The sequence below is a fragment of the Protopterus annectens genome, chromosome 10.part0, assembly GCF_019279795.1.
Source record: "Protopterus annectens isolate FY-2018-M chromosome 10.part0, PAN1.0, whole genome shotgun sequence".
NCBI lineage: Eukaryota > Metazoa > Chordata > Ceratodontiformes > Protopteridae > Protopterus > Protopterus annectens.
Genome location: NC_056744.1, coordinates 699858857 through 699886627, shown reverse-complemented (window position 1 = coordinate 699886627; position 27771 = coordinate 699858857). Strand labels below are relative to the sequence as shown.

Sequence of the window (27771 nt, the reverse complement as noted above, 5' to 3'; positions counted from 1 at the left end):
CAGTAAAGGAAGCAGTTTGTACTCATTTATTTATTTATTTTAATTAATTTACTTTTCTTATTATGTGAACGCATAATAAGAAAAGTACAGTAATTAAAATTATTAAATAAACCATAGGGTGCCAGAATCATAGATCGAGGGGGAGGAGGGAGTGCACTCCCACTTTTATCCCTGCGTTGTGATGAGGAGGCTTCCACTATCTTTAAGGAGAAATATATGCGTTTCGTACGCACATTCGCCAATCGCCAACACTGATATAAAGACGTTTTATGGTAGCGTGTGGAAATTAAACAAGCACTTTGAAAGGGATTAATTCCGTGTGTATGCCTGTGGCCGTTTCATTTAAAAAGAAGGTAAGTAAGTGTATTTGTGTGTGTTTGTGTAGTATAAACTTGGTTTCTGTATGCAAAAGAAAGTATGTGTGTGTAGAAATTCAGTAGTTTTCTCGTTGTCTTGTCCAGCACATACACATTTAGTCAATCAAACATCATGTGTACACAACTTGTTCTAAAGTTCCCATTTACAGAAAATAGAGTTAAGTAAGTTAAGTTAGTTACAGGATTATTGTAAGTGATATATAATGCATTGAACGTTGCTTTGTGATAATCGATTCAAATGTATTACGCAGATATGAGAGTTATTCTAGATATGTAGTTTATTGCTTAGAATTCGTATAATGAATACAAGAGTACATTCAAGACAAGTATTGCCACTTAACCTTGTATTGGCAGACAGGATATGATAAGGACAGGAATATCTGTAAATGTAGCAAATAATGAAAACATCCACTATGGATAATGACCACAACACAAAGAAGACTAATTTCTATAGTGCAGTGCTTATCTGTCATTTCCGATGTACAACTTGCACCTCCAAGTTTACCTGGTAAAGGTCAGTTTGTGCGTCCTTTCTTTGCCCCCTGCCAGTTACCCCATGCATACTGAAAGGAGTGCTGGCATGTAAATGCGGTAGACAAGAACAACAACTGCTACAGCTGTCAATTTATGACCAGTGAACACCATGTAAATGGCATTAAAAAATCCAAAGAGAAAGAGAAAGATATATTCAATTTACTCCAAAAATATATCTGTGCATACTGGATCAAATAGTGGATAGTGGTTCACACAGAATTAGTTTGGCAATTTAGTAATTAATATACACAGTAAATAGTTCCAGTTTTATTGGGGACTTTAATAAAAATAAATGGTTCAAGTCTGCATATCACTGCAAAAATTACAATATTATGGATAAATTATAACAGTTAAGAGATGTTACTACAGTACAGTATAATGAAGCATTTTTACAGAAAATGAGGCACAGCAATTCCAAACAGTTCTGAAACATTAACACTTCTGCAATTGTTTTTCCTTTAACAATCTGTTTAGTGCAGAATTTGTAAGACTGTATATGCTGCTGTTTTATGTATTTATATTTGATTTTAGGGTAATGCTGCATTTCAACCTGCTCAAAATAAAAATACATTTTGCCATTTTTCTTGCACTTTCTTTTAAAGTTGTATTAAGCCTCAGTGGAATATGGTTTATTGACATAGCTCATCTATTTCAAACCATATGACCCCATTAATGGTGTCAATAAATATATATTTTAAGAAGAATGTGGTGACCCAGGAAAATATTCTACATGCTAATTTTTAAAATGGGCAGGTTTGTCATTATTGGGTCATACATTTTGTTTCATTACTTACTGGAAAAATGTTCAAAACTACAAACTGAACACACTGTAACAAGTGTAAATGTTTTCAGTGGGCAACTAGCTGTTTTTTCTTTATCAAATGGCACGCAGTGTTGTAAAATCTGAAAGCAGTGTTAGTAGCATAACTGACCTTGTCGCAGAAGGATGTGGATTCCACTCCTACAGCATGTAGATGGAGTGCTGATATGCAAGGCTTATATGACTGTTATTTGGTGCATTATAAGGGGGGATAGGGGTTCTACACTCCTGAGTATGTCCTTTTGTATGAGATGCCTAGTGACTGTGAACTTGTTAGTCATTTCCTACTGCAATATTACCAACTTACCAAATTTTAATGTAATATAAGCAATTAATTTTTCAAGGGCAGCAGGCACTGAATTTGTAGATAACATTGATGTGTAAAGTTGTTTGCCAGTAGCAACCTCTTCATTAGTTACAGATTTATTTAATGTGGAATTCAGATGATTTTACTTCGGCGGAGATTGTGCGTGTGGAATAATATTGATGGATTGTAATATTGATGGATTGTAATGATAGAAGTCTTGAGTGGCCTTTTATTGTTGAAATTTTCTGGAATAGGTAGTTATTGGTTCATACATTTTGTTTCGTTGCTTATTAAAAGAATGTTTAAAACTACAAATTTAAAACATTCTAGCAAGTGGTGCTGTATTATACAAGGAATATAATTCAGTACAATCAGGAAAATGAATTAAATAATAAATACATGTATGCATGGCCCTAAAAAATGTGTGCAAGGAGTCTGTTTTGAAAACAGCCCAAAGGTAAACTTAATTCTCCACCAACCAGATCCATTTCTATGAATGTGGGTTTTCATGCCCTTTCAATTAATGTGAGTTTTGCCATTTCAATGAATGTAAGTTTCAAGGACAGAGAAGTTTACTGTTCATGCTAAGTCTGTTTTCATTGTGAGACTGTAATGTTTGTTTAGCAAATGGCTATCTGTGTTTTGTGCTACTTTATTTTAATATCTGTAATCATTGTAGAGGCAAATAGAACAGTATGCATGGTAACTGGTGAGATAACCAAATAATGGAACACTGGAATGGCTGAGGAGGGGGCTGCTGCTGGGGGTTGCTCTGGGGTGGTGATCTATTTCTCTTCCTAGGACTCTACTTGACCATGATGTGGCTCTGGTATTTCAAGTAGAAAATACATATGCAAAGGTAGCTGCAGTTTAACTACATTACAAGGTATCTTTTTCTTCCTAAGCCTTTAAATAATTTAAGGAAATGACTGGAGTAGCTTTCTTGGGGAATGACCCAGTGGGTGTGGCTTAAATAGGGGTGTTTCATGTGTGGTGTGGGTGGGGCTTAAGGGGCGCCGGAGCACTACTTTGCCTAGGGCGCCATTTCAGCTAAGGCCGGCCCTGACTATAGTCCATGCAGTCACACTTGCACTGGGAGTACCATAAGCTTCTGTACTGGGTCTGTTTCTGTTTATGGCATTTGCTCACTCTCTTCCAGCTAAATGTTCTATCATCCACGATTACACTATGCAGATGACCTATACGGTTGATAGAAGGTTATTACAGGGCTGTCATGTTAACACTATCACATGCCATATGAAGGCTACATCAGAAATTTTAAGCAAATTGGCCCGAAGCATGAATTTCAAAAACAAAAAAAGTGAATATATGTTCTTTGGAACTCCAAAAAAAATAAAAAAAACTTCCCAGCAGTCCACACAGACTGGGAGAATGGAATATAGCAACAACCCATGCCTGGGTGTGGGTAATGCTGGATTTACCCACTGTTGGTGTGGTTTGGTCACAAGGACGAAGCCCGAGTGGCCAAACAAAGACAACCATGGGTAAATCCAGCATTACCCATACCAGAAGTGGAGATGTGCTATTATACAATGACATTATTTAAGAAAAAAAATACTTTTCTTAAATAATGGCATTGTATAATGCCTCCTTGCTGCCCTTCTGCAGCTGTCTGGTATTCTGCTGCAGTTCTGATGTACTGTGCATCGTGATGCTTACGCAGTACATCAGAGCTGTGGGCAAAAGCAACGGAGAAAGCAAGATCTCCGTTGCTTTTTATAAACTGTCTCGCTATGTTAAAGGAGATTAACATAGCGAGACAACTTTAAAAAGCAACGGAGAATCTCTATTGCTTTTTTTAAAGCTGTCTCGCTATGTTAAACCCATTTAACATAGCGAGACAGTTTTGAAAAAAGCAACGGAGAAAGCAAGATCTCCGTTGCTTTTTACAAAGTGTCTCGCTATGTTAAAGGAGTTTAACATAGCGAGACAGCTTTAAAAAAAGCAACGGAGATAGGAAGATCTCAGTGACTTTTTTTAAAGCTGTCTCGCTATGTTAAACTCGTTTAACATAACAAGACAGTGTGTAAAAAGCAACGGAGATCTTGCGTTCTCCGTTGCTGTAAAAAAAGAGTTATACTTTCGACCTGACCTTTTTCCATTACTACAACTCTGATTTACAATGTGCACACTGACCAATCAGCGTGCACGTTTTGGAATATTAATGGGGGGGTAGTTGTATAATAGTGTTTTTAACCCATCTAGGAGGGTCCACTTGACTTGTAAATCACTTGATAGTGCAAGAACATATTTGTTACAACTAAAATCAATAATCCTCAATGATTCGTCCTATATTTGGGTTGACCCACAAACTGCAAGCCATTGGGGGGGAGCACCCAGAAGACCATTAAAGAACATAATTCTAAGGCTTTGAGCACAGTGTCTCAAAGATGCCCAACTCCGAGTATTACAGGTAAGACAATAATGTTTGGAAAAAAGGATGCATCAGAGATCAAATAGTTGCAGCACCAATATCAACATTCAAAAGCAAGCCTTGGAGGCACATTCTACTGAATAGAACAGGCTCCTGACCACAACAGCACTCAGCAAGCAGAGCTGCCTGATTATTTTATTTTATTTTTTTATTTATTTTACATTTGTTGACCGGGAGGATCCGACTGGATACATGTCCATTTTCAGCGGAGGCCCGGGGAGAAAAGCTCCAAACATAGGTACAAAAACAATTTGAATAACAGTGAAATATTATTTTACATTCAAAGTTAGAACATATGTTGTTCAATTATAATTTATTTAAAAAGGGAGAGGATTTAGGATAGTAGGGAGAAGTAGGAGAGTCAGGTGTAATGACTGTTAGTATAGCCGAAGGTTAACTACCCCGGATTTAGGCAGTGACAATTTCGTATTGAACCCAGATGTGTTTTTAGCTTAGCTTTGAATTGACTTAATGTAGACATAGATATAATATCATGGGAAGTTTGTTCCAAATTTTACCTGCAGCATTGTTGAGAAGGCAGTCACCAGCGGAGTTATTAGTTTTGCATGTTTGTATTAGGAGACGGTTGGATGGCCTCAATGGACGAGGATTGTTGCATAGAGGAAGCAGCATTTTGAGGAAGGAGCATATTCAGGGTTATATATAATTTTGTGTGTAAGGACTAGTAGATTGAAAGAAATAAGGGTAGGAAGCTCAGACCAGTTGAGCTTGGCTAAGTTGGTACAATGATGGGTCCTATATGGTGACCCAGTGACAAACCTAGCAATATGATTGTAGCAGTTAGAGAGTTTGTTCATGACAGTTTTGCTTATGTTATGAAGTAAGGGGACAGTACAGGAGTGATGAGAGAAGGTGAGTCTGGGCAATGGCCATTTTAGCTTGAGGGGTCAAGAAGCTATTTATTCTATATAAGGGCCTAGTTTCTTATTAATGGTCTTGATCATTTGGTTTATATGTATATCATATTTTAGTTTGTTGTCTATGGTTACCCCTAGTAATTTTGTTGAGAGATCTGGAGCAATTATGGTCCCATCCTTGGCTTGGATAGTAAAATTAAAGGGGCAAGACTTATTTGTTGGAAGAAACAACAACATTTTAGTTTTTTTAGGATTCAGAATCAGGCGATTGGAGAGCCAGTGTTCTATTTTGCTGAAAGTGGACTGGGTTATCACTTGTAGATCTGAGGAGTTGTACCAGAGCAAATTAACGTAGAATCATCTGCATATTGTATGCAACTAGCATTAGGAATAACTGTATGAGATCATTGATAAAGATGGAAAATAATAGCGGCCTAAAATAGATCCTTGGGACTCCCAATGTATTGGATAGTAAGTTAGAGAGTTTGGTCTGCCATAAAACTGCTTGTTTTCTACGGATAGGTAGGAAACAAACCATTGCAACAGTATTGTCAAGGCCGAATGAGGGCAATGTATTAACTAGAAGTTTATGATCCACCATATCGAAGGCCTTGACAGATCCAGAAATAATGCAGATGAGATTTTATTATTATTACGATGGGAGTTTATGGTGTTTGAGAAGACAAGGAGGGCTGAGGTAGTGCTATGGAGGTCTGAAACCATGTTGGTTATCAGTCAGTAGATGGTTGACAGTTAGGTGTTGCATGAACTGTTTCTGAACACATTTTCCATTATTTTTGCTAGAGGGAAAGTATGGATATGGGCCTATAGTTTGAGAGATCAGTGGAAGTGCCTCCCTTGTGGAGAGGAATTACATATGATATCTTCCAGATCTCGAATTTTGGCCTCTGCTAAGGAACGGTTGATGAGGATTGACACTGGATAAGCAATTACTTCAGCTGTTTTGCAAATATTCAGCTGGGAGTTGGTCAGCAGAGAGTGTTGAGGGTTTTAGTTTTAATTAATCTACAAATAAATGAGGTTGGTACAGGTTGAAAGGTAAGTAGGGGAATATTATTGGGTGTTCGAGAGTCAAAGGTGTGAGGGCTGGGTGGTAATTGATTAGATAGAGTTTGAATTGTCTCAGTAAAGAAGTGGTTAAAGCTATTGGAGACATCGACAGAGGTTTTATCAATGAGTGTGGCAGGGACAGGGGTAGTAGTACACCCAGGGTGAAGAAGTTGATTTAGTCCAGCCCAGAATGGGTGTTCGAGAGTCAAAGGTGTGAGGGCTGGGTTGCAATTTACAATGATATTGTCTTTTATCCAGTAATATTTGCCTTTTTGGTTTCAAACATCTAAGTTGTCTGTATTTAATTTGGTCCAGAGGAGTTTAGTAGAAACAATAGGTCTTTTCAAATAATCCAGAGTTTAAATGACATTAATTGCTGATGCTCAGTTATCTGTAAACTGTGTAAATATTCCTAGCTACTGACAGAGAAATCTTTGTCTCTTCTTTTGCTTATGGATAACACGCCAGTACGTAAGCTCCCAAATGTCCACCTGTGCGAAAAGAGGATTATCTGATTAACTTCACTTGTTTCCTTTCTATAACATCACTCTGAAAAAAATTAATGAATTAATAAATAATTCCATAATTTTTTTGTCTGCTGGATCTGAGGGACATTTTCTGATGTTCATCAAAAACTCTGACACTTTTAACTATACTAAACTACAAAATATAATTTCTTCCTCTCTTGCAATTGATACCTTTCCAGATCTGTAGAAAGCTACTACAGTCATTCTCTACCCAAGAAAGAATTTGCCAGTTAACAAACTCTCATAAACTAATTTCACTTCTCTCCCTTCTTTCCAAAATCCCAGTTAGCTCTCCTATGACTTAGAAAACTATGGCTTTTAAAAAAAGGAATAAGTACAGGTTGCATAAATGTCACACTATGATCCTTACTTCAACAAACAATATTTTGAATGACAGAGATAAAGAAAAACTAATTGGAGTGGTTTGCATAATAATCTACCCAAAGTCCTTGATTTGAGAAAAACACCACAGTTGCTGTCTGATAACACACAAACACTGCAGAGTGATGGGCAGTCTCCTTGGTTGTTTCAAAGACTACATGCAAAACCATTCACTGAGACAACATCATACTGACTATAGTCCATGCAGTCACACTTGCACTGGGAGTACCATAAGCTTCAGTACTGGGTCTGTTTCTGTTTATGGCATTTGCTCACTCTCTTCCAGCTAAATGTTCTATCATCCACTATTACACTATGCAAATGACCTATACGGTTGATAGAAGGTTATTACAGGGCTGTCATGTTAACACTATCACATGACATATGAAGGCTACATCAGAAATTTTAAGCAAATTGGGCCGAAGCATGAATTTCAAAAACAAAAAAAGTGAATATATGTTCTTTGGTACTCCAAAAAAATAGAAAAAACTTCCCAGCAGTCCACACAGACTGGGAGAGTGGAATATAGCAACAACCCACGGCTGGGTGTGGGTAATGCTGGATTTACCCACTGTTGGTGTGGTTTGGTCATGAGGGCGAAGCCCGAGTGGCCAAACAAAGACAACCGTGGGTAAATCCAGCATTACCCATACCCAGAAGTGGGTTATTGCTATTATACAATGACATTATTTAAGAAAAAAATATACTTTTCTTAAATAATGGCATTGTATAATGCCTCCTTGCTGCCCTTCTGCAGCTGTCTGGTATTCTGCTGCAGTTCTGATGTACTGTGCATACGTATGCTTACGCAGTACATCAGAGCTGTGGGCAAAAGCAACGGAGAAAGCAAGATCTCCGTTGCTTTTTACAAACTGTCTCGCTATGTTAAAGGAGTTTAACATAGCGAGACAGCTTTAAAAAAAAGCAACAAAGAATCTCTATTGCTTTTTTTAAAGCTGCCTCGCTATGTTAAACGCATTTAACATAGCGAGACAGTTTAACAACGGAGAAAGCAAGATCTCCGTTGCTTTTTACAGTGTCTCTATGTTAAAGGAGTTTAACATAGCAGACAGCTTTAAAAAAAGCAACGGAGATAGGAAGATCTCAGTTACTTTTTTTAAAGCTGTCTCACTATGTTAAACTCGTTTAACATAACAAGACAGTGTGTAAAACGCAACGGAGATCTTGCATTCTCCGTTGCTGTAAAAAAAGAGTTATACTTTCGACCGGACCTTTTTCCATTACTACAACTCTGATTTACAATGTGCATGCTGACCAATCAGCGTGCACGTTTTGGAATGTTAATGGGGGGGTTGTTGTATAATAGTGTTTTTAACCCATCTAGGAGGGTCCACTTGACTTGTAAATCACTTGCTAGTGCAAGAACATATTTGTTACAACTAAAATCAATAATCCTCAATGATTCATCCTATATTTGGGTTGACCCACAAACTGCAAGCCATTGGGGGGGAGCACCCAGAAGACCATTAAAGAACATAATTCTAAGGACTTGAGCACAGTGTCTCAAAGATGCCCAACTCCGAGTATCACAGGTAAGACAATAATGTTTGGAAAAAAGGATGCATCAGAGATCAAATAGTTGCAGCACCAATATCAACATTCAAAAGCAAGCCTTGGAGGCACCTTCTACTGGAATAGAACAGGCTCCTGACCACAACAGCACTCAGCAAGCAGAGCTGCCTGATTATGAAATATAACAAAAGATGTCAATCCACAATGTGTAATTTTGTTAATTACAAGCCTTTCATCCCCTAGTACCAGTGAGCCAGATTGCTGATTGGTCTAATTAAACAAGCACAGACAAGAGGAGAAGGCAATGATTCTTCAGGATGTGAAAGGTCCTTGATGATCTCTCTCTCTACTTTTCTCTCTCACACCCTCTCACTCTCTCTCTCTTGCCACATATTTTGCTACTGCAAAGAAGCAGCAGAATGGAGAGGTTCAAATAAAAACTACAACCTCCTTCTAGGGAGAAATAGGACTGAGAAGTGGAGAACCCAACCCCAGAAAGAAATCAAAAGGGATCATTCCAACTACATGGCCTTAAGTTTTGGGCATTTTGTCACAGATAATGAACATGTAGAAAAAGCATTTACCTCTAGGATGAATACCAACATTAATGAAACCACAGACGCAGCAGCAGATAGGCAAGTTTGACAAGCATGAAGTAGAAAGGATTTTTAAGGCTTCTCAACTGTTAGTGGAGTATATAATGGGTGACATTTAAACTCATTAAGCACATCTTTCCAAAATCCAACTCAGTAGTTACTGTTCTTTGGAGTTTTTAAGCTTTTTTGTATCTATGGTTGTGTGAGTGCAGAATTAGTGTGTGTGTGTGTGTGTGTGTGTGTGTGTGTGTGTGTGTGTGTGTGTGTGTGTGTGTGTGTGTATATATATATATATATATATATATATATATATTTAAAGGGTGTGAGGGGAGATTCGTCATCTTGTAAAAATGACAAATCATTTTATCTGACTAAAGTTTCAACTTGATTAACACCATCAAGACTAAAGACTTATTGGAATCCTTCTGCAGAGGAAATAAAAAACAGCAGTCTCATTGAAAATGCTAGACTAGAAGAAATGAACCTTAGATTTACTCTCGCTGACAGACAATGGGAAAAATGAATGCCCAAGATCTTTGCAGAAAAACTGAGATCTAGACAAGCATTTGTCTAAAACAGCACTGGCTGGAACTTAGAGCTTCTGCGTTTCCACATGGCCTAAATAGCTTTGCAGTGAACACTCAATTTTCATAAGAGTTTTTGATATAACCTCTTCACAAACCCTGCCATTCTCAGCATTGTGTTTTCAACCTAAACAGAAAATGTGCAAAATATGATAATCTTTGTGAGGAATTGTTCTTCTGCAAGAACACTTGTCTTCTTTCTCAGGGACAAACATGAGCATCTGATCCTAACGATCTACACAGAATCAACTGCCAGTAACAAAACACTATAAATGAACATGAAAAAATGTCCACAAACAGGTACTTATCTGAGTTCCAGAAAAGGCCAAACAAACCCAGATTATGGAAACACACACAGAAACAGTACATAATTTGCAGCAAGAAAGATTTAAAGTGGTACTGATGGATAGGATGACATTCCTGAGTGCTGGGCATCTACTTAGGCTGAAGGAGGGAAAAGCTGCTGATCTCTGGAAGTCAGGCCTTCTGCTGCAAATGTATTAGTAACAAGAATTACTGCAGCAGTGAGCTACATAAACATCAACCTGTTCTACAACTGTAGTCCCAACCAAAACCATATTGGTTCAGCTTCAGCCTCATCCTCAAAAATGCAGAAAGAAATAAACCAAACACATTCCATTTTTTGTTCCCAGTCAGAAAAAAAAAACAATCTCAAGCATGGGCATGTATAACTTATACATGAAAATAATTAAAATTACTAAAATACCACTACTTAGCCAACCTAAACACAATTTTTGTGAAGTTAAGACTCCTGTTTTTGATCTTAGTGGAAAAACAGACTCTAACAGCAGTTACCAACCAAACTGTATATCAGGCTGAAATATGCATTCTGCACATCTACATACATTCTGATAGAGACACAACAAAAAAGGTAAGAGAAATAAAAGTGGAAATCTAGGCTACAGAAATTAAAACGACTCTAATAGGTATACAGGATCATATATCTCTGCTCCTTCCATGTCTTGTTTTCACAGTTTTCATTCCCATTTTAAAGCTTTGCCATTCACCATTATGCTTTTTTGATTACTAATACAGATACAAACAATGCTGTATTTTTACTAAAACCAAATAATTTATCTTCTACTTGGTTTAGCTCTCTCTTTGTCAGAATAATGCTCCTAAAAAGAGTCCACCACACTGAATCAAATTTAAATTAGTGAAAACATATCTTTCCTTCCATAAAAGCTTCTTGGGCACATGGAGAGCCCCAACATACAGCCTGACTAAATATAATCAGTTTTGAAGTTACAACACTTTAAGGAAGGTTATATTTCAATGACTGAAAGTACTTTCGGCATTCAGAGAACCCAACTGCACCAACACCCACATGAGGCAATCCTCGTGGTCCTTTCCTGCTTCCTTATTCTTTAGCTTATACTGTTCTCTGTTCCTCTAATGAAATGCACATCAGAACTATCTTACACAATGATTTGTATTTTTATCAAATGGTTCTCAAAATAAACATGCTAATACTCCAGCAAAATAAAAAGAACTTTGGTATTTTTGTTTGTCCTCAGTTTCAGAAATGTTCAAAATTAGAAAAAGCAAATCTTCCCTCATTCAAACTGCACATCTAAATCCCACATTCAATCCAATAAAATATGTCTAACTTAAAGTAGGACTAATCTGAAAATGATGCTACAGCACACTTTTAGCTCGACTATTTCTCTCACCATAAATTGTGTGGAGCATCGTCTTACCTAAATAAAATCATTGGTTTATGTACAGCTCAGTAGACAATAAATACAGCACATTTAAAGAAATGTTTCCAACCAAACTCCTGATGACATTGCTTTTTTTCATCACAGCAACTAGCACTCAGATACACACCTACATGATATTGTTGGGTTTTCTCTCAAATAACTTTATTTTTTTATTTATCTATTAACTGCGTAAGCCCACTGTATACAACTGCCTGTTTTTAGGGGCCACCCAGGAGCACTATCTGGTTAAATGGCTGTCTCGGAGTCACATGGTTTGCATGAATAATTATGTGGATCAACCTCAGGATTACAGAATGAAATTCATTAATAGGTTGTAGCCCTAGCTCCGTAAATTTAACAACCAGTGACATATTCTACAGCTAAAAAGCAGTTCTTTACCCTCATGATATTCATATCTTCATAGCTTTATTATTGGTATGCCCTTACCCTCATAATATTCTTCATATGTTTTAAGAATGATTTCTCACATCACTTCTTGTAGCTTACATAAAACATATATCCAAGTCTGGTACCTAGAAGAATACACATGGTTAGTACTATACATTACAAATGCATTAGCGCACTACCTAACAAGTCCTACAAGCTCTCTGTGACATTACCATTTTTATAAAACAATAAACACACCTCAAAGGCCCATACTATTTATCTCTACTAAAACTATAGTTGTGTTTACTGTGGACACTCCTCATATCTACAGAATATCGAGCCAATGGATACAATCACTTTAACTGACTGCCTTATTTCACTGCAAAATGCATACGATTTGTAATTATCCCTTTATCATTTAAAAATCACAGAAATCTTTACACACACAGACAGATACATATATATATATATATATATATATATATATATATATATATATATATAAATTCACACACACGCACACACACACATATATATATATATATATATATATATATATATATATATATAAATATATATATATATATATATATATATATATATATTTTTTTTTTTATATGTCCCTGCAAATTGGATGAAACTGGGTAGTTTAGTTTATAATTAAGCAGTGTAATAAATCCCAACTTTCCTTTTCATAGCATTCAGTTGCAATTTCTACTGATTATGTTCTTTGAACATTACAAAACTAATGATTTTGTCTCAATTAAAAAACAACAACGTGAATAATGCTGAAATGTATTATTATGTGCAACGTTTAATTTCAGCTGCATGGCTCTACATCTCCCAGTTTCCTCTGTCTTTGAAGTTCCATTATTATTTTTGGTTTGTTTTTTCTTAAGTTCATTTCACTTGTAAACACAAAGTGGAGCAAACGTAGTAGTTCTTTGACCATTAAAGAGTTAACAAAATTAATATATGACTAAGAACATTTTAAACTCCTGATTATAATACATTTTAACAATTCCCTACATATGTTGCACTGAACTTTTACCCCAAACTGGCCCACTTCTCCACCTTAAAAAATAAGTCTGGTCACTTAGTGATCCACACCACACTAGCAAATTTTGTCTTTGTGGCTTAGACTTCCTGTAGCAGCTACTCTCTCTCATTGATTTGACTGTGGAGACAATGAGAGAGATAAACATCTTCAAGCGCAAAACAGGTAAACAGATGATAAATGCTATTGCTGTTGTTCTGCTTTGAGCTCCAGAAAGCAGTAGGAAAAGAGAAGCTGTTTGAGCTCCAGAAAGTAGCTATACAAGACAAGCAGCCCAGCAGAGGTATCTTGTACTTTTCCAACAAAAAAATTCTTGAGGCACACCAAGGCAAATAAAAGCGAACCGTTTATTTAACTCAAAACTATAACATTGGCATAAAAAACGTAAAAACAATTGGGTTCAACATGAACAGTTAGCGCTTTCACATTTATCAAAATGCTTCCTCAGACTGTTAACGAAACATCCAAAATCAAACATTTTAAACCTCAACTCATTAACTGACAGGTCCATAGGATTTCTCGGCTTTGTACAACGGTTTGACATTGAGACTGACGTCCTTATGGGTAATCTTGTAGAAGAGGATATGATAGACAGTTGATAGATAAGTCCTTGGAAGAAATTAGAATCAAGCATGATGGGACTGCTAAACCGTGGTATCATAGGAGTACCAATGGAGGTACTAATAAAAGACATAATAGATTAGGTCCTCCATGAAAACAATTACTGCTTACATATAGCAGTGATATAGGGGGGATTTGTGACATTATACAACGCAATTGGAAAGTGTTACTATCAGATCACAGGATAGCAGCGATAGGTGGGGACAGACCTAGGTTCACTTTCAGAAGGAATAGAAATTTGAAGGACATGCTTTGCAAGGAACCTATGTCCAACATATCCACTATTATGAAAACTGGATGTGTAGGGACATATCCATGTCATGGTTGTAGGGCTTCTACCCACATTTGTACAAACAATTCTTTTGTACATCCTGGAACAGGGTGGACCTATTCATTGAGGGGATATGCCAACTGTAGAACTAGGAATATAGTTTATTTAGCTACATGTCAACAGGGTGGTTCATTTTATGTTGGTAAGACCAACTGCATGCTGAAGGAGAGAATTTCATCATGACATACGAAATGCCCTAGAATTGCATATCTCAGAATGTTCAGACCATTTTTTTAAGTTTATGGTACTACAAGTGATGCATAAAAATATAAGAGTTGGGGATTTAGTTAATGAAACTGAGTGTAGTGAATTCAAGGCGGATTATAAGATTTGGGGCCGACAAGAGTCCTGGTTTAAATGTAACTGTGCCTTTAAAACCTGTTCTGAGAAAAAGGAGGGTAAACTACTGAATGTGATTAGACAGCAGTATGTTTAAATGTTGGTTTTTAACTGTTTCTTATTGTCTGATGAAGGGCATGCTTGCCTGAAAGTGCTTACTTCTGTTTTTAATAAAATTTCAGCTGGTTTTATTTCGTGCCTCTGCTGTGGTGTCTTTTGCCATATTTATATTTTTGGATTTCTTCTGTTTTTGGCATAAAGACTTAGGTGCAGGACTTTTCAGTTTTTTGGAAGAATGTTCCAATTCTTATGGAAAATATCTCTACTTTTCGCATTATTATTAGTGTAGGGTATAACTATTTTATTAAACTTTTCTCTATTATCTGGTCTTGTGTGAACAACCTCACCACCATTTCTCCTATGTATAAATGGCTTCCCTATTGTATTCCTCTTCTCATCATCTCCATGTTGTAGCATCCCTATCTGATTTTGTTTATAACCTCGCTCATAAAACTCATTATGTAATATATTGATGGTCTTCTTAAAGTTATTTTCATCACTAGTGAGTCTAGAGGCTCTCAACATCTGGCTCTTCACTATATTCTTGTAAATATGTGGGGGATGCATACTGGTACGATGCAGGCTAGGAAAACCATAAAAATTGCACAGAACAAAGAGAAGCCAGATGGATAATGAAGCTACAGGCAGATAAGTCATCTGGCTTAAATGATAGGGTTTCTCCAAACCCTTTTTGGCAGCTAGAAATTATAAACACTAGATAGTGAAGAGAAAATAGTGACACATTAGTTTTACATAGTTGACATGCAAGTTCCCAGACTCTTAGGCTATCAATTCTTTTTTATTGAAAGGGCTTTAGTGACACGCTTATATTTTGCTTCATGTATTATTCTTTATATATATGTATTAATTTATTTAGCAGTTTTAATTGTGCTTTTAACATATTTTTATATTTTCATAGACTACACAGATTATATATTACTGTATTTTTTCATTCAGTTCTTTTACTATGTTTCATTGTTCTATATATAGTTGCATTTTATATGTTTATTATAAAGCAAATTTATATGAAGTGAACTTCTTTAAAAGTATTTTTCAAATGATTAGTCTATACACTGATTGGCTAGTGAGTTAATGAGTTGAGGTTTAAAATTTTTGATTTTGGATGTTTCGTTAACAGTCTGAGGTAGCATTTTGATAAATGTGAAAGCGACAACTGTTCTTGTTGAACCCGATTGTTTTTACATTTTTTATGCCAATGTTTTAGTTTTGAGTTAAATAAACGGTTCACTTTTATTTTCCGTGGTGTGCCTCAAAGGTTTTTGTTGGATTTTCTATTTTGTGCTTTATATGGGGCACTTAATTCCTGTGAGCGGTATTTTCTACTATCTTGGACTTTTGCTTGTTCTAGATACCAAGTGATTTGCAACTCTCTATACAAGGGGCAAATTACTTGATAAATAAAACACTCAGGTGTGTGTGTGTGTGTGTGTGTGTGTGTGTGTGTGTGTGTGTGTGTGTGTGAGCACGCGTATGTGTTTATGTGCATGTGTGCATATGCACGCCTAAGTGTCTTTTTTTCTTTCCTTGTGAATTCCACTCCTTGCTCATTTCCATTTATAAATATGAAGAGTTTTCCTGTGAATATGTACCCTTACTTAGCCTTAAATCACATCTAACAATAGGTCAACATTATGTTACTTATCATTTAGTTAATGGAGCTTTTGAGTGTATGCTGCAGCAAAGACAATAATCATCCATCACCTGCCTATTTGGTGTTTTTTAAATAGTAGTAAAAAACTTATTTCATTATAAAAGTATTATGGGGAGGTACACCATAAAATACCTTGCAGGAATAGCTATCAGATGTAACTCTTTCTTGCATCAGTAATGCTTGTAGGCCATACCTACTGCAGCACAGTGTATATATGTTTGCAACAGTGAAGTGCTGCCTCTCTGATATGATTCTTCTGATAATACTTTTGGAGTGATGATGTACAGTTTGCACAACTGCATTAGTATCTATGACTTTATTAAATAAATTTATGTTCAAATTACCTCATATTATTTAACTAAAAAATGCAAAAAAATGGAACACTGCATACCCAAATCCTCCAAATCTACATTAGAATGAACTCTTTTGATAAAAAAGGTAAATTTAAATACGCATGGATAAAAATCCTGGCCAAATCAAAATAGTGTTCTATAAAACATGAAGTTAGGAATAAAATGATCCACTAGCGGCAGGGCTCAAATGGGAGACAGTTAGGGCTTTGAGAACTAGTGTACTAGTGGGTTGAGAGACCACTTCGTAGGGGAAAGAATGATGCTGAGCTGAGTTTGTCCTCTAGGATGGTGGCCGCCCGGATGTTGCGTTGCAATCAAGCGGTTGGTGGAAATCGCCCATTCCCACTCTCATGGCTTAGAGGTAGAGGACCTGAACCTGACCCTTTTTGTTTGTGCCAGACACAGCAGACATGTTGCCGACTTGAATTGCAATAGTTGCAATAGGAGGAGATTCTGAAGTGCTTGCAGCTTATGACACTGCTATCATCTCATCTCATGATGGGCAGGAGCGTTGATGTATAAGTTCCGTGTGCCGTGCTGACTGTGCTGCCTGAATAATGCTATGAAAATGCAGGGGGAGGGCACCGTGGTGGAGGAGGGAGGCGAGGAGAGGAGAGGAGGAGGGAGGGGGCCCAGCATGGAGCCGCATGCGAACCTCAAGAAGCCTTGCTGATAGCACCATAAAGGAGCTGATATGGTGGACCATTGGAGAAAAAGACTGAAAAAGGACCAGATAGAAGGGTCAGTGCAGTGCCTTATCTTTATGTTCTGCGAATGGAATGGAAGGGCGTTATGCATGCATGGCCATAGGGCCTTCGCCATGGATCAAGGACAGATTCCTTTCCTTCTGACTGGAGGATGGGATCTCTGGTGTCTATTCTGGCTCCTATAAATTGTGTGAAAGTAATCTCTGGCTGAGCAAAGTAGATGCCTTATGGGCGAGTGGGGAGGGGGCCAGTCGTCCCCAGGTATGGGAGACCCATTCTGGAGTCTCAGGTGGGGGGCTATCACTGCTGCTAACACCTGTGAACACACCCCTGGGGCTGTGAGGAGAGAGGAAGGACCCTGAACTGGTAGTGACTGACTCCCCAGCAACGGCGTGCGCAAACCTCTCTCCTGGATGCCCATTAGATAAGAGAGTGCCGCATCATGAGGGTCTACAAGCACATCCAAAATCATTCTCCATTAGGGAGGGAATAGAGAAAAGAGTGACCATTACCAATTTTTCCCCTGGTTAACAGTCTCAAGCGGAGAAGGGTCTAGGTCTCACCCTAATCCAAGCTGGTCATGGGGGCAGGCTGGGATGGGCTCTTTTTCTGCAGCTGCTGGTTCTGTGGCTGCTGCCTCTCTCTCTCTGGGGTGAGGTACATCGGGGGAGGTTCCATTTTTTGGGGACATGGAAGCATTTGAATTTTGTGGATATAATTCCCTGGTGTTAGCCCAGCGGTCTGGCGGACTGGACTCAGCAGCTAGGTGCTCGAGGCGTCCGTCCGACTGCCTCAGAGTGGAGCAGCGGGCAGCGGCAAGCTGCTGTGTGTGCCGGTCAGTCAGAGAGGCTCCTGATTCTCCAAGTTCTCCTCTCCTCCCCTGGGCGGCGTCTCTGGCGTCTCTCTCCTCCTGAAGGAGAGGTTGGAGGTGTCGGTGCGGAAGCGGGTTTTTGAATTGAATCTTTTCCACTTTTACATCTTTTTCTGACCTGAAAGGACAATGCTGGAGCCAGGCCTGGCGTCTCCATGACTAGGCCGCCTCTCTCTGCTATCTGGCTCCCCCTCGGTGGCGTGGGACCTTGCATGCATAAAGGTATTCAAAATGGATCTTGCATCCTGATGATGTGTGTGCCATAGTTCTCAGACCTTACGAAAGGGTTGCTGAAAACAAAACTCCTTCCCTAAGTGATCCATCGGCGGGACTCCTTGCTGGATTGGGATGGACTGAGGAGAGCTGGATTCTCTTCCCTCTGCACGCCGTGCTGCCCGTGGGGGGAGGGACCCTTGCTGGGGTGATCTGCAGTGGGACCGGTCTGGTGTCCGGGGCTCCAACTTGGGGACCATTCCCACGGGTCCTCCTCCTTCCCGCCCCTCTGGTCCTTCTGGTCCACCAGGGGTAGCCTTGGGGCAGACCACCCACCTCTGATCTAAGCAAGCATTTCCATGATGTCTCAAAGGAGACATCCTCAGAAATGATCTTGGGCCCTTCCCCTTTCATCAAGTCCGTGTCGGTTAAGGACTCAGGGGAGTCCGAGTCCGTCCTCTTGCACTTGTGCCAACATACTGTTCCAATGGAACAACCTGGGACATCGAGCAGGCTGTCCCTGTGCTGGGGTGATGGAAAAGCCTGGCAGAGCAGAGGTGTGGTGGGGGCCGAGACAGGGGCCGGGGGTCGGGATGCTCTGCTCCCCCTCTCCACTACTCACGAGAGAAGGGGGGAACCGTCTCCTGGGCTCGAGAGCTGACTCCCTCAGATTATTTGTTTATAATCAGTTCGGAATGCTGCCTGCAAGAATCCTGGCTGCATTTGTTTTGTTAATAAAATAGGTATGAAGTTTTATGACTGATACAATGCTTTCTTTTAATATTTGTCACATTGCAGTCTTGTCTTATATATTTCCATGTCTGTTGCCCCCAAGAAATGCCAAATGTAGACAAGTAAGACTAGATATGGTTGAACCTTCAGATACCTGTCTGCTTTCTAAGATGGAAAACAGTCTCAGCATAGCATAATATTACATGACAAATTAAAGAATGAGATTAAGTAACTAATTATCTCATCTCGTCTTTAGGCAACAAAGAGGAAACTAGTCAGTTAAAATCCTTATATTTCAGCTTTGAGATAAATATAAAAAGTTCTATACTTACTGCCATGTGACAGGAAGATGTACCACAGATAAGAGCAAGGCGAGATGTAATTGGCTGGCCCTCACAAGGTAGACTGTATCCTCTTACATCTGCTCCAATCAAACCTGGGAAAACAAGCCAAAATAATTCTTTAACTAAGTTATCTTTCACAAATTACATAGCAAGAATACAAATGCTAAGTAAAAGTACTGCTGCAGCCTAATCAGTAAATAATACTTTAAGTGCAAACATCTCTTTACCCTCACTTCTTCTAATCACACCAAAATCCCACTTGTAACCCATATTGAGCCCCTAGGTGTCATTACTGAAACAGAAATTCACCCCACTCTGCAAAGCTAAGTCTTTCATGGCTGACACTGCTAGAAAAAAAAAAACAGCTTTGATCTTTCTATTCCAAACTCTTCTCTATTTTACCCCTCATATTCATTAATCTGCAAATTACCCAAACTAATCTACTTAAAAAATGTTATAACAAAGCAGCTAGATTTGCTGCTAATCTACCATATAAAATCGCAACATAGTCTGGCACTTAAACAGATCGAATGGATTGAGTTATAACACTTCCTAACCTTTCCACAACTTGTCACAACGCATTATCTTATTTACAAACACAATTAGTGTCCTACTCCAAGTAATTTTCTCCAACGTTATTTACCAGGCAGAACATTGCATTCAGCAAACTACTACTGCTTACAAGCACATCCAACACTGCAAGTGAGTCTTTGTACTCTACTTATGTTTCTAAAATAAGGAGCATCATTCCTCCTGCTCTCAGAGACGGTACAAGCTTCAAATCCTTTAAGGTGCAACTAAAGCAACACCAGATGGACTCATTTAATCAGACATCATGCTTCGGCTGAGTCTTAAAAAGGCCCATGGAGATCAGTGCTCTACCCTGGAAAACAAATACAAATAAAATAAATAAATGGTTATGCTTATGATATACTTCACAGTAAACTTGGTTTCATTTCCTGCCTGTCTCTTTTAGCTACCCATTTCTGTTATATTCTTAACAGTACTTCAGTACTTTATAAAGTCATTTCTGTTTTATCATCTTTCATCTTCTTTCCCTAGAATATTTTAATTATACCACCATCTCCTTTTTCCTCTCTCCTGCATATCAATGCCGTTCATATTACACATATAATACCTCACTCTCCTCAATTTCCATTCCTCTCTTTCTTCTATTAACCTATGTTTGTAGTCATCACATATCTGGTTTCTATTATTTCCCCTTAGACTCTTTCATCTCTTATTCTGATGACTACTAACCACTTCTCTTTGCTAAAACATGAACTAGGGTACCAGCACACATTTGAACATGAACAATCGGGCATCATCGAAAAGTTAACAGAACTTGGTGTAAATCCCTATCTCATCAGGTGGGTGGCCAACTGGCTCACTGATAGGATCCACAAGGTCAAAATAGGTGCCACTACCTCCAATAACAGACCTGTCAGTAGTGGTGTCCCCCAGGGATCTGTCCTGGGATCCCTGTTGTTTGGCATCTACTTCTCAGAGGTCCTGGCAAAGACAAAAGGCCTGTGGCTGGCCAGGTTTGTGAATGACTGTAAGTTGGGTGCTGTCACTGACTTCCCAAATTATGTTAACATACTTCAAGAGGATCTCACAGCAACAAATGACTGGTGCCAAAGTCATGGCCTTAAGTTAAATGCAATAAAATGTATTATTATACCATTCGGCAAAAACACGGCTCCTACTGATTACCACATTAGCGGCAAACCCTAAGCACACAACCTGTGGTAAGAGACCTGGGTACACAAGCAGACAACAATCTCACATTTGATCATCATGTAGCAACAGTGGTCAGAAAAGCCTTTTACTTGGTTCATCTCATAAGTAAAGGGATTGCCTCCAGAAAAAAACAGGTTATTGCCTCGCTGTAATCCTCCCTCATTAGGCCAATAATTGAGTACAATGCCCCGTTTGGTATGTACCTCTCCAAACACCTGCACCAACTGGAAAGGCCATAGAATACCTCACAAAGAAAATCCATGGCCTCCAACACCTGTCCTTTATTGGACAGGCTCAAATCACTATCATTCTACTCTGTATCATACAGATTTCTCAGAGGTGACCTGTGTCTCGCCTACAAAGCAATCTCAGACCCTGCTCTACTACAGATGCTCCATATCCATAAGTCTAACTTCTCATGTAGTACCCAGTCGAAAGGCTTAAATCTAATATGTGACATTAACAAGACCTGATAGACAGAAAGGTTTGTCTCCCAGAGGCTGCACCATCTCTGGAAAAGACTCCCCATGCACGTCAAGTAAAGTATGTCACTGACCCTCTTCAAGCACAACCTTGATGAGTGGATGGTCAACCACAAATTTGTCCCGGGGTACCACCTTTGTCCCTCACTGACAGGAGCGACAGGTGCTGACTGTGGTTTCTTTTCTGGGGATAAACTCTTGGCTAGGTTTTAAGCTCCCCAGAACTATTATCTTAGTAATCTCCTATGATCTTCTGATCCTATGTTCACATATCTTTACATTTATAAACACTCACAGGCATTGTCACTTTCTGCATTTGTAAACTTGCTACATTCTCTATATGCTATGTAGCTTCCTTAACACAACTCACTGACTTGCTTTAACTAATGGGCAGAATTGTGTGTCATGTGTATTTTAAGATATTTTCTTTCTGCTTTATTGTTGTAATTTTACAGTTTTTGTCCTTTTTGTATTTACATCCCAGCCTGCATCTTACATGGGCTCAAACATGAATTAGCAATGCCATTGGGTACTCTTTTCAATCATAGTCTGAGCACTGGCTTCATCCCAACTGAATGAAAAAAAGGCCACCATTATCCCCTTGCACAAAGGTGGTGCTTCCATTGACCCTGGGAACAATAGGCTTATTAGCCTGACTAGCCATATCTGCAGGGCCATGGAGAGAATAGTCATGGACCTTATCAACAAAGACATTGGTAACCTCCAAACACTTGAGCCTACTCAATTTGGATATGTCAAAGGAAAATCATACCTGCTAAACTTGGTGGAATTCTTTGAGACAGTCACCAAGGCCCTTGATGAGGGGAAATCTGTGCACATAGCCTACCTAGACTTAGCCAAGGCTTTTGACACTATCCCCTACTTAGGCATAATTGACAACTCACCCAAGCTAGGTATCAACCTGTACATCATTACATGGGTCACTAAATGGTTTACTGATAGAACCTATATAATCAAATGAGGTGAATTCCCCTCAAACAGCACATCTGTAACCAGTGGTGTTCCACAGGGATCTTCTCCGAAGTGCAAGCTAAAACTAAAGGTCGGTGGTTGACAACATGTGCTGATGACTGCAAACAAGGAACTGTCATAGAATCTCAAAACAATGTTAACAACCTACAAGAGGGTCTTACACAAACAAATTACTAGTCCCAAAGTCATGGCCTTAAACTCAATGCAAAAAAATGTATCACCATCCCTCAGTAAGAGTGATGTTCGTGCTAACTACCACATCAATAACAGCACCTTAAGTACACACTCAGTGGTGAGAGACCTCCACACACAGGTTGACAGCAACCTTACCTTTGCTCACCATGTCTCCACAGTGGTAAGAGAGGCATTCCATATTGCTCATCTCATAAGAAAGGGCATTGCCTCCAGGAAAAAAAAGAAGTTATAACCTCCCAGTACTCTTCCCTCTTTAGGCCAATAATTGAGTACAATACCCCTTTTGGTATGTACCTTTCCAAGCAACTGGAGAGACTACAAAAGTTCCTCAGAAGGAAAATTCAAGGTCTTCAGCATCTGTTCTACAAGGACCATCTGAAATCACTGTCACTTTATTCTGTTTCATACAGACTGCTCAGAAGCAATCTCTTGCTTGTATATAAGGCAATCTTTGACCCTGCTTTATTGGAAATGCTGCATATCTGTAAGTCAAATGGTACACAGGTTACTCACTCTAATGGCTTTAACCAGGTCTATATTATGTCCTTGATGAGGCATTCCATCGAACGCCTTTTCATCGACCCTTAAAACACGAACTCTCATAACAGCGAATGGCCACATCAGCCAAATAAATCGTTTGGCCATCCTTGTAAGTTTGCCATTTTCCCCACTGTAGTGCAATCTCGGAGTTGGTATATTTAGTTAGGGGGGGTGGGGGAGCGGGCGAAGCCCCCCATTTTGTAATGTTTGTAGTGATGTGTTCTTCTTTTTAGGGCAAACAATTTCTTTCCCAGGGAAAGAAATCACTGATGTGGATGTTCGCTGTTATGACAGTTCGCGTTTTAAGGGTCGATGCAAAGGCGTTCGATGGAACGTCTCTTTGAGGATATAATATAGACCCCCTTAACCTGGTACATGATATTAATAGAACCTGTTGGAGGGACAGATTTGTCTCCCAGAGGTTACCACACCTTTGGAACAGATTCCCGCTTCATGTCAAGCAGAGCACCTCATTGGCCTTCTTCAAAAGCAATCTGAACGATTGGATGGGTAACTAATTTCACCCCAGGGGTTCCACCTAAGCACCTCTTGGACTGGGGTGATAGGTGCTGATCATGGGAACAAGGTTAAAAACTTGGCTAGGCTTGTTAGAGCCCTAGGATCATTAGACTAGTAACCTACTATGATCCTATTCTTTGCAAGTACTTTTCTTGTTTGCATGTTATGGAGCTGTTCTTCCCAAGTCTCCATTGAAAAGGGGCTCCTCTCAGATGGATTATCCTATTAAACAAATAAATATAATTAAATAAACAAACTGGTAAACATTCTAAATATTACAGTAAAGTTTAATTTACTTTATTCTTTACCTCCATGAAGAACACTTACTGTTATACATATGAAGCATTACTTCTAAGGTTAACTAGTCTATATACTCCTACAGAGATATAGCATATTGAAATTTCCTTTTAACTCAAGAACAGTTGGCAAGACTGTCACAGCCACGCAATGGAAATCAGTATCAAAAAAGTTATTTCTGACAACTGACTATTAGATCTGAAAAAAATCTTGCAGAGCATAGCATATTGCATAAACCACTACAGCTAGAATTGTCTGGACTAAAATATAAGATGCACACAAAGCAGTTAACTGTGTAATTAAGTCTGGCCAATACCTAGCACTGTAATACACACCCTAGTTTGCACTTTATTAATGATATTTGTAGCTTCTGTACAAAATATCACTTTTTAAAGACTTTACTGCTTATTATGTATTAATGCTTACTCATCTCTTACTACTTACTTTCCATTCAGCTCAAGTCTGGATGAGCAAAAAATGCTCTGTCACCATGTGTCTAGGCTGTATGGTTTCCTAGCTATAAAAAGTTGTTTGTGAAGGAGAAACTATAATTCTGGGTTTTGTGTATGTTATATTTTAGTATTGCTATAAAGACTGTGAAATGTACTGACTGTACTGACTGACTGTCACTGTGCAGAAGACCTTTTTATTGAAAACATTTCAGATGTGCCTTTTTAAATAGCATTTACATTTCATAAGATCTTTACATTTGTTTAGCCCATGCTTTTTAACTTGATTTTTCAGAACATGCTCTGGAATGTAATGCTATGTGGAGGCTGCTAGAAGTATGGCTCACAGGAGGTATTGCTCCCCGAACCAGCTGAAGCATGACAAATGTACTCCCACTCAAATGATCATTTTGTAAGATTTAGTAGAGACAACATTACTAAAACAGTGAAATGCCAAATAATTTAAAGGTAAAATTGTTCATTCTCCAAATAGACAACATAAATGTTACATCTGGTAAAATACAGATTCAGATGCAAATTCAAAAAGGGTAGCAATATGACTTTAAAACAAAACAAAAATAAAAACTACTTAAAGTTGCATTTATATTCTGATGTAGATGTGATGCCCCAGCACTGGTCCAGTAATCAAGGAGCCTCAATCCTCACCACTGGCAACAGTGGGGGACGTACTAACTGTGAGGATGACAAATACACAGACAGTAAAGTGCAATTTTCCTTAAGAGCATACAGAGACCACAGTCAGTCTGGGGCTGGTTTCTCCCTCTTTCTCTAGAATCCCAATAAGATTCCCCACTGACACAGCTATAAGGTTGAGATCTCAGCTGAGTGGCCAAACCAAGACCTCCAGCCTGTCCAACCAGTGCTTCATATACCTGTCCAAGTAGCTGTAACACACACACACTTTGAGGTTTGATTTGTATACATACACACCTGGAAATAGCTGGCACAGGTTTACTAGCTATGCTCCCTTCTGCCCAGGCTATAGTTTTCACTACCACCAGCCACTACTTATCAGCTACTTTAAGGCTGTTAGCAAAGGGTGGCCAATCCTACTGTGTAATGTTACTATTAATCCAAATGGTAGTTTGACCAAGAGCAAGGCTATTAGAAGTGGCCTGCACAGTGTCACCAAATAGAGATGCAAATACTCTAGAAGCTTAAATATGTCTCACAAATATCAGCCACAAAGATAGGTTTAAATATATTTAATAATAAAAAAACAAGAAAATATTCAGTAAATCATCACAGTTGCTTCAGAGTTCAAAATCATAGGAAATATTTAAAACAACATTGCAGGACAGTCTCAAATAAATACAGAAAACATCTAAACTAATCTTTACTATATTCCTTACTGAATCTACAAGAAATACTGTAGCCTAGTTAACTTACTTAAAGAGCAAGCAAGGCAGATGTGGTGAGTGGGTTTTTCCCAGCTGATGCTGTCAGTTCAAAGACAAATACAAAATGCATTCTCTCTCAGAGTTCTTAAATTAATATCTCAGATATTACTGCTGGGATACTTGCAGCATGACATCACTTCTTCTCATCTGACTTCAGTTCCTAGGCTCAGAAACAACCATTGAGGTAGCATTTAGCATCTACCTGTGAAATACATAAACAAAGACTTTTCCTCAGATGTTTACAGATCCTGGAAGTCCTAAAACAATAAAACACTTTCACATCTCAAGTCTAGTAATTCTCTTTCAAGACAATTAAAAAAACTTCTAGTTCTAGACATTGCGTCTGTTACTGTACTGAAACTGAAACATCTTTTGTTTATGGCCCAGCTATAAAATAACTTAACCTGAACCATTCTTCAGAAGTTTTGCAAGTTAATCACCTGTGTTTCAGTCTCTCCTGTTAAACAGTTACAATAGTGTTTATAAAAAAATATCTCTTCAGTACACGTCTATACAATATGACATACAGTTCCAATACATTTGTAACACAGGCATATAAATCATGTTGCTATTCACAAATGACACACAACCACTTACAAAATTCCAGACAGCTGGGCTGGCAGTATCTCCTTCTGTCACACTTCTATATAAATCATATTAATATTCACACATGACATATAATTATTTACAAAATTCCAGATAGCTGGGCTGGCAATATTTCCTTTTGTGACAGTAGACAGTATGATAATTATTTTGTTTAATCACAGAAAGTAGCTTTGTAAAGGCTACATGTCGTAATTAATATGAACATGGTCTTCTACTCCCTTACAGGATACAGTATGTTAATATGATATGATAACCAGTTTTCTGCAGATTCTAAGGAATCTGTCACCATTTTCAAAAGGGAAAGCATTCAACTGGCAAATTGCATGATATACACATATGCTGATTAAATTACAAGGATTTGTATTGTCTTTGACTCCTTTAATGGAATGCCATGTTTAGGATACTGGCTGGAGAAACCTTGAGTTTTTTTTATATTTTCTTGACTTTTCGGAAAGAAGTTATGGTACTTAAATTGACTAATACAGTCAAAACCATAACATTACAAAACAACTTTTCAGGAACAAGCATTTGTCATTGTTGAATGATACCTTACATTGGAGATGAACTGCTAAAACAGTTGTTGAAGACAAGTGGCCAATAAGATGACAACGTAATAAGGCACCTGGTAAGCAGAAATTAAAAAGAAAAGCCTTCAATGCACTGCAAATGCTACTTTTGAAAAAGATTTGTGGGTGATGAGCAATAATTTCCTGTGCAAGATCCAAAACCACTGTAAGAACATTTTTTTCATAGGTTCATAGGTGTGTACTAGGCTAATGGCCCTAGAGCCTTTACAAGCCTAGCCCATAGAAGTGCAGTGGCATTATGCTGCCCGACATTAGTTCCCAGTGCCTCTATCAAGTAGAGCCACTGGAGTAATCCCCAGGGTGAACTTTCTATTTCTCATCCCCACTCATCATGGTTGCTCTGCTTGACATGTATGGGAAGTTTATTTCACACCCTGAACATGAGTCAGCTCCTTCAAGAAAAAGATAAAGATATGCCAGTCTGCATCTTTCATGCCCACAGCTGCTATCTATGTTTTTGAAAAC

The 27771-nt window shown here is 38.5% G+C and overlaps 1 protein-coding gene across 3 annotated transcripts in view; it reads right to left on the bottom strand.

The window, feature by feature from the left end:
* FGGY (FGGY carbohydrate kinase domain containing) overlaps nt 1–27771 on the bottom strand; it is a 2391991-nt gene that overhangs the window by 1323907 nt on the left and 1040313 nt on the right. For all 3 annotated transcript variants that reach the window (XM_044085530.1, XM_044085531.1, XM_044085532.1), the window contains exon 8: nt 19463–19566. In XM_044085530.1, coding sequence (XP_043941465.1) covers nt 19463–19566 — 104 coding nt within the window. The remainder of the gene's footprint in view (nt 1–19462; nt 19567–27771) is intronic.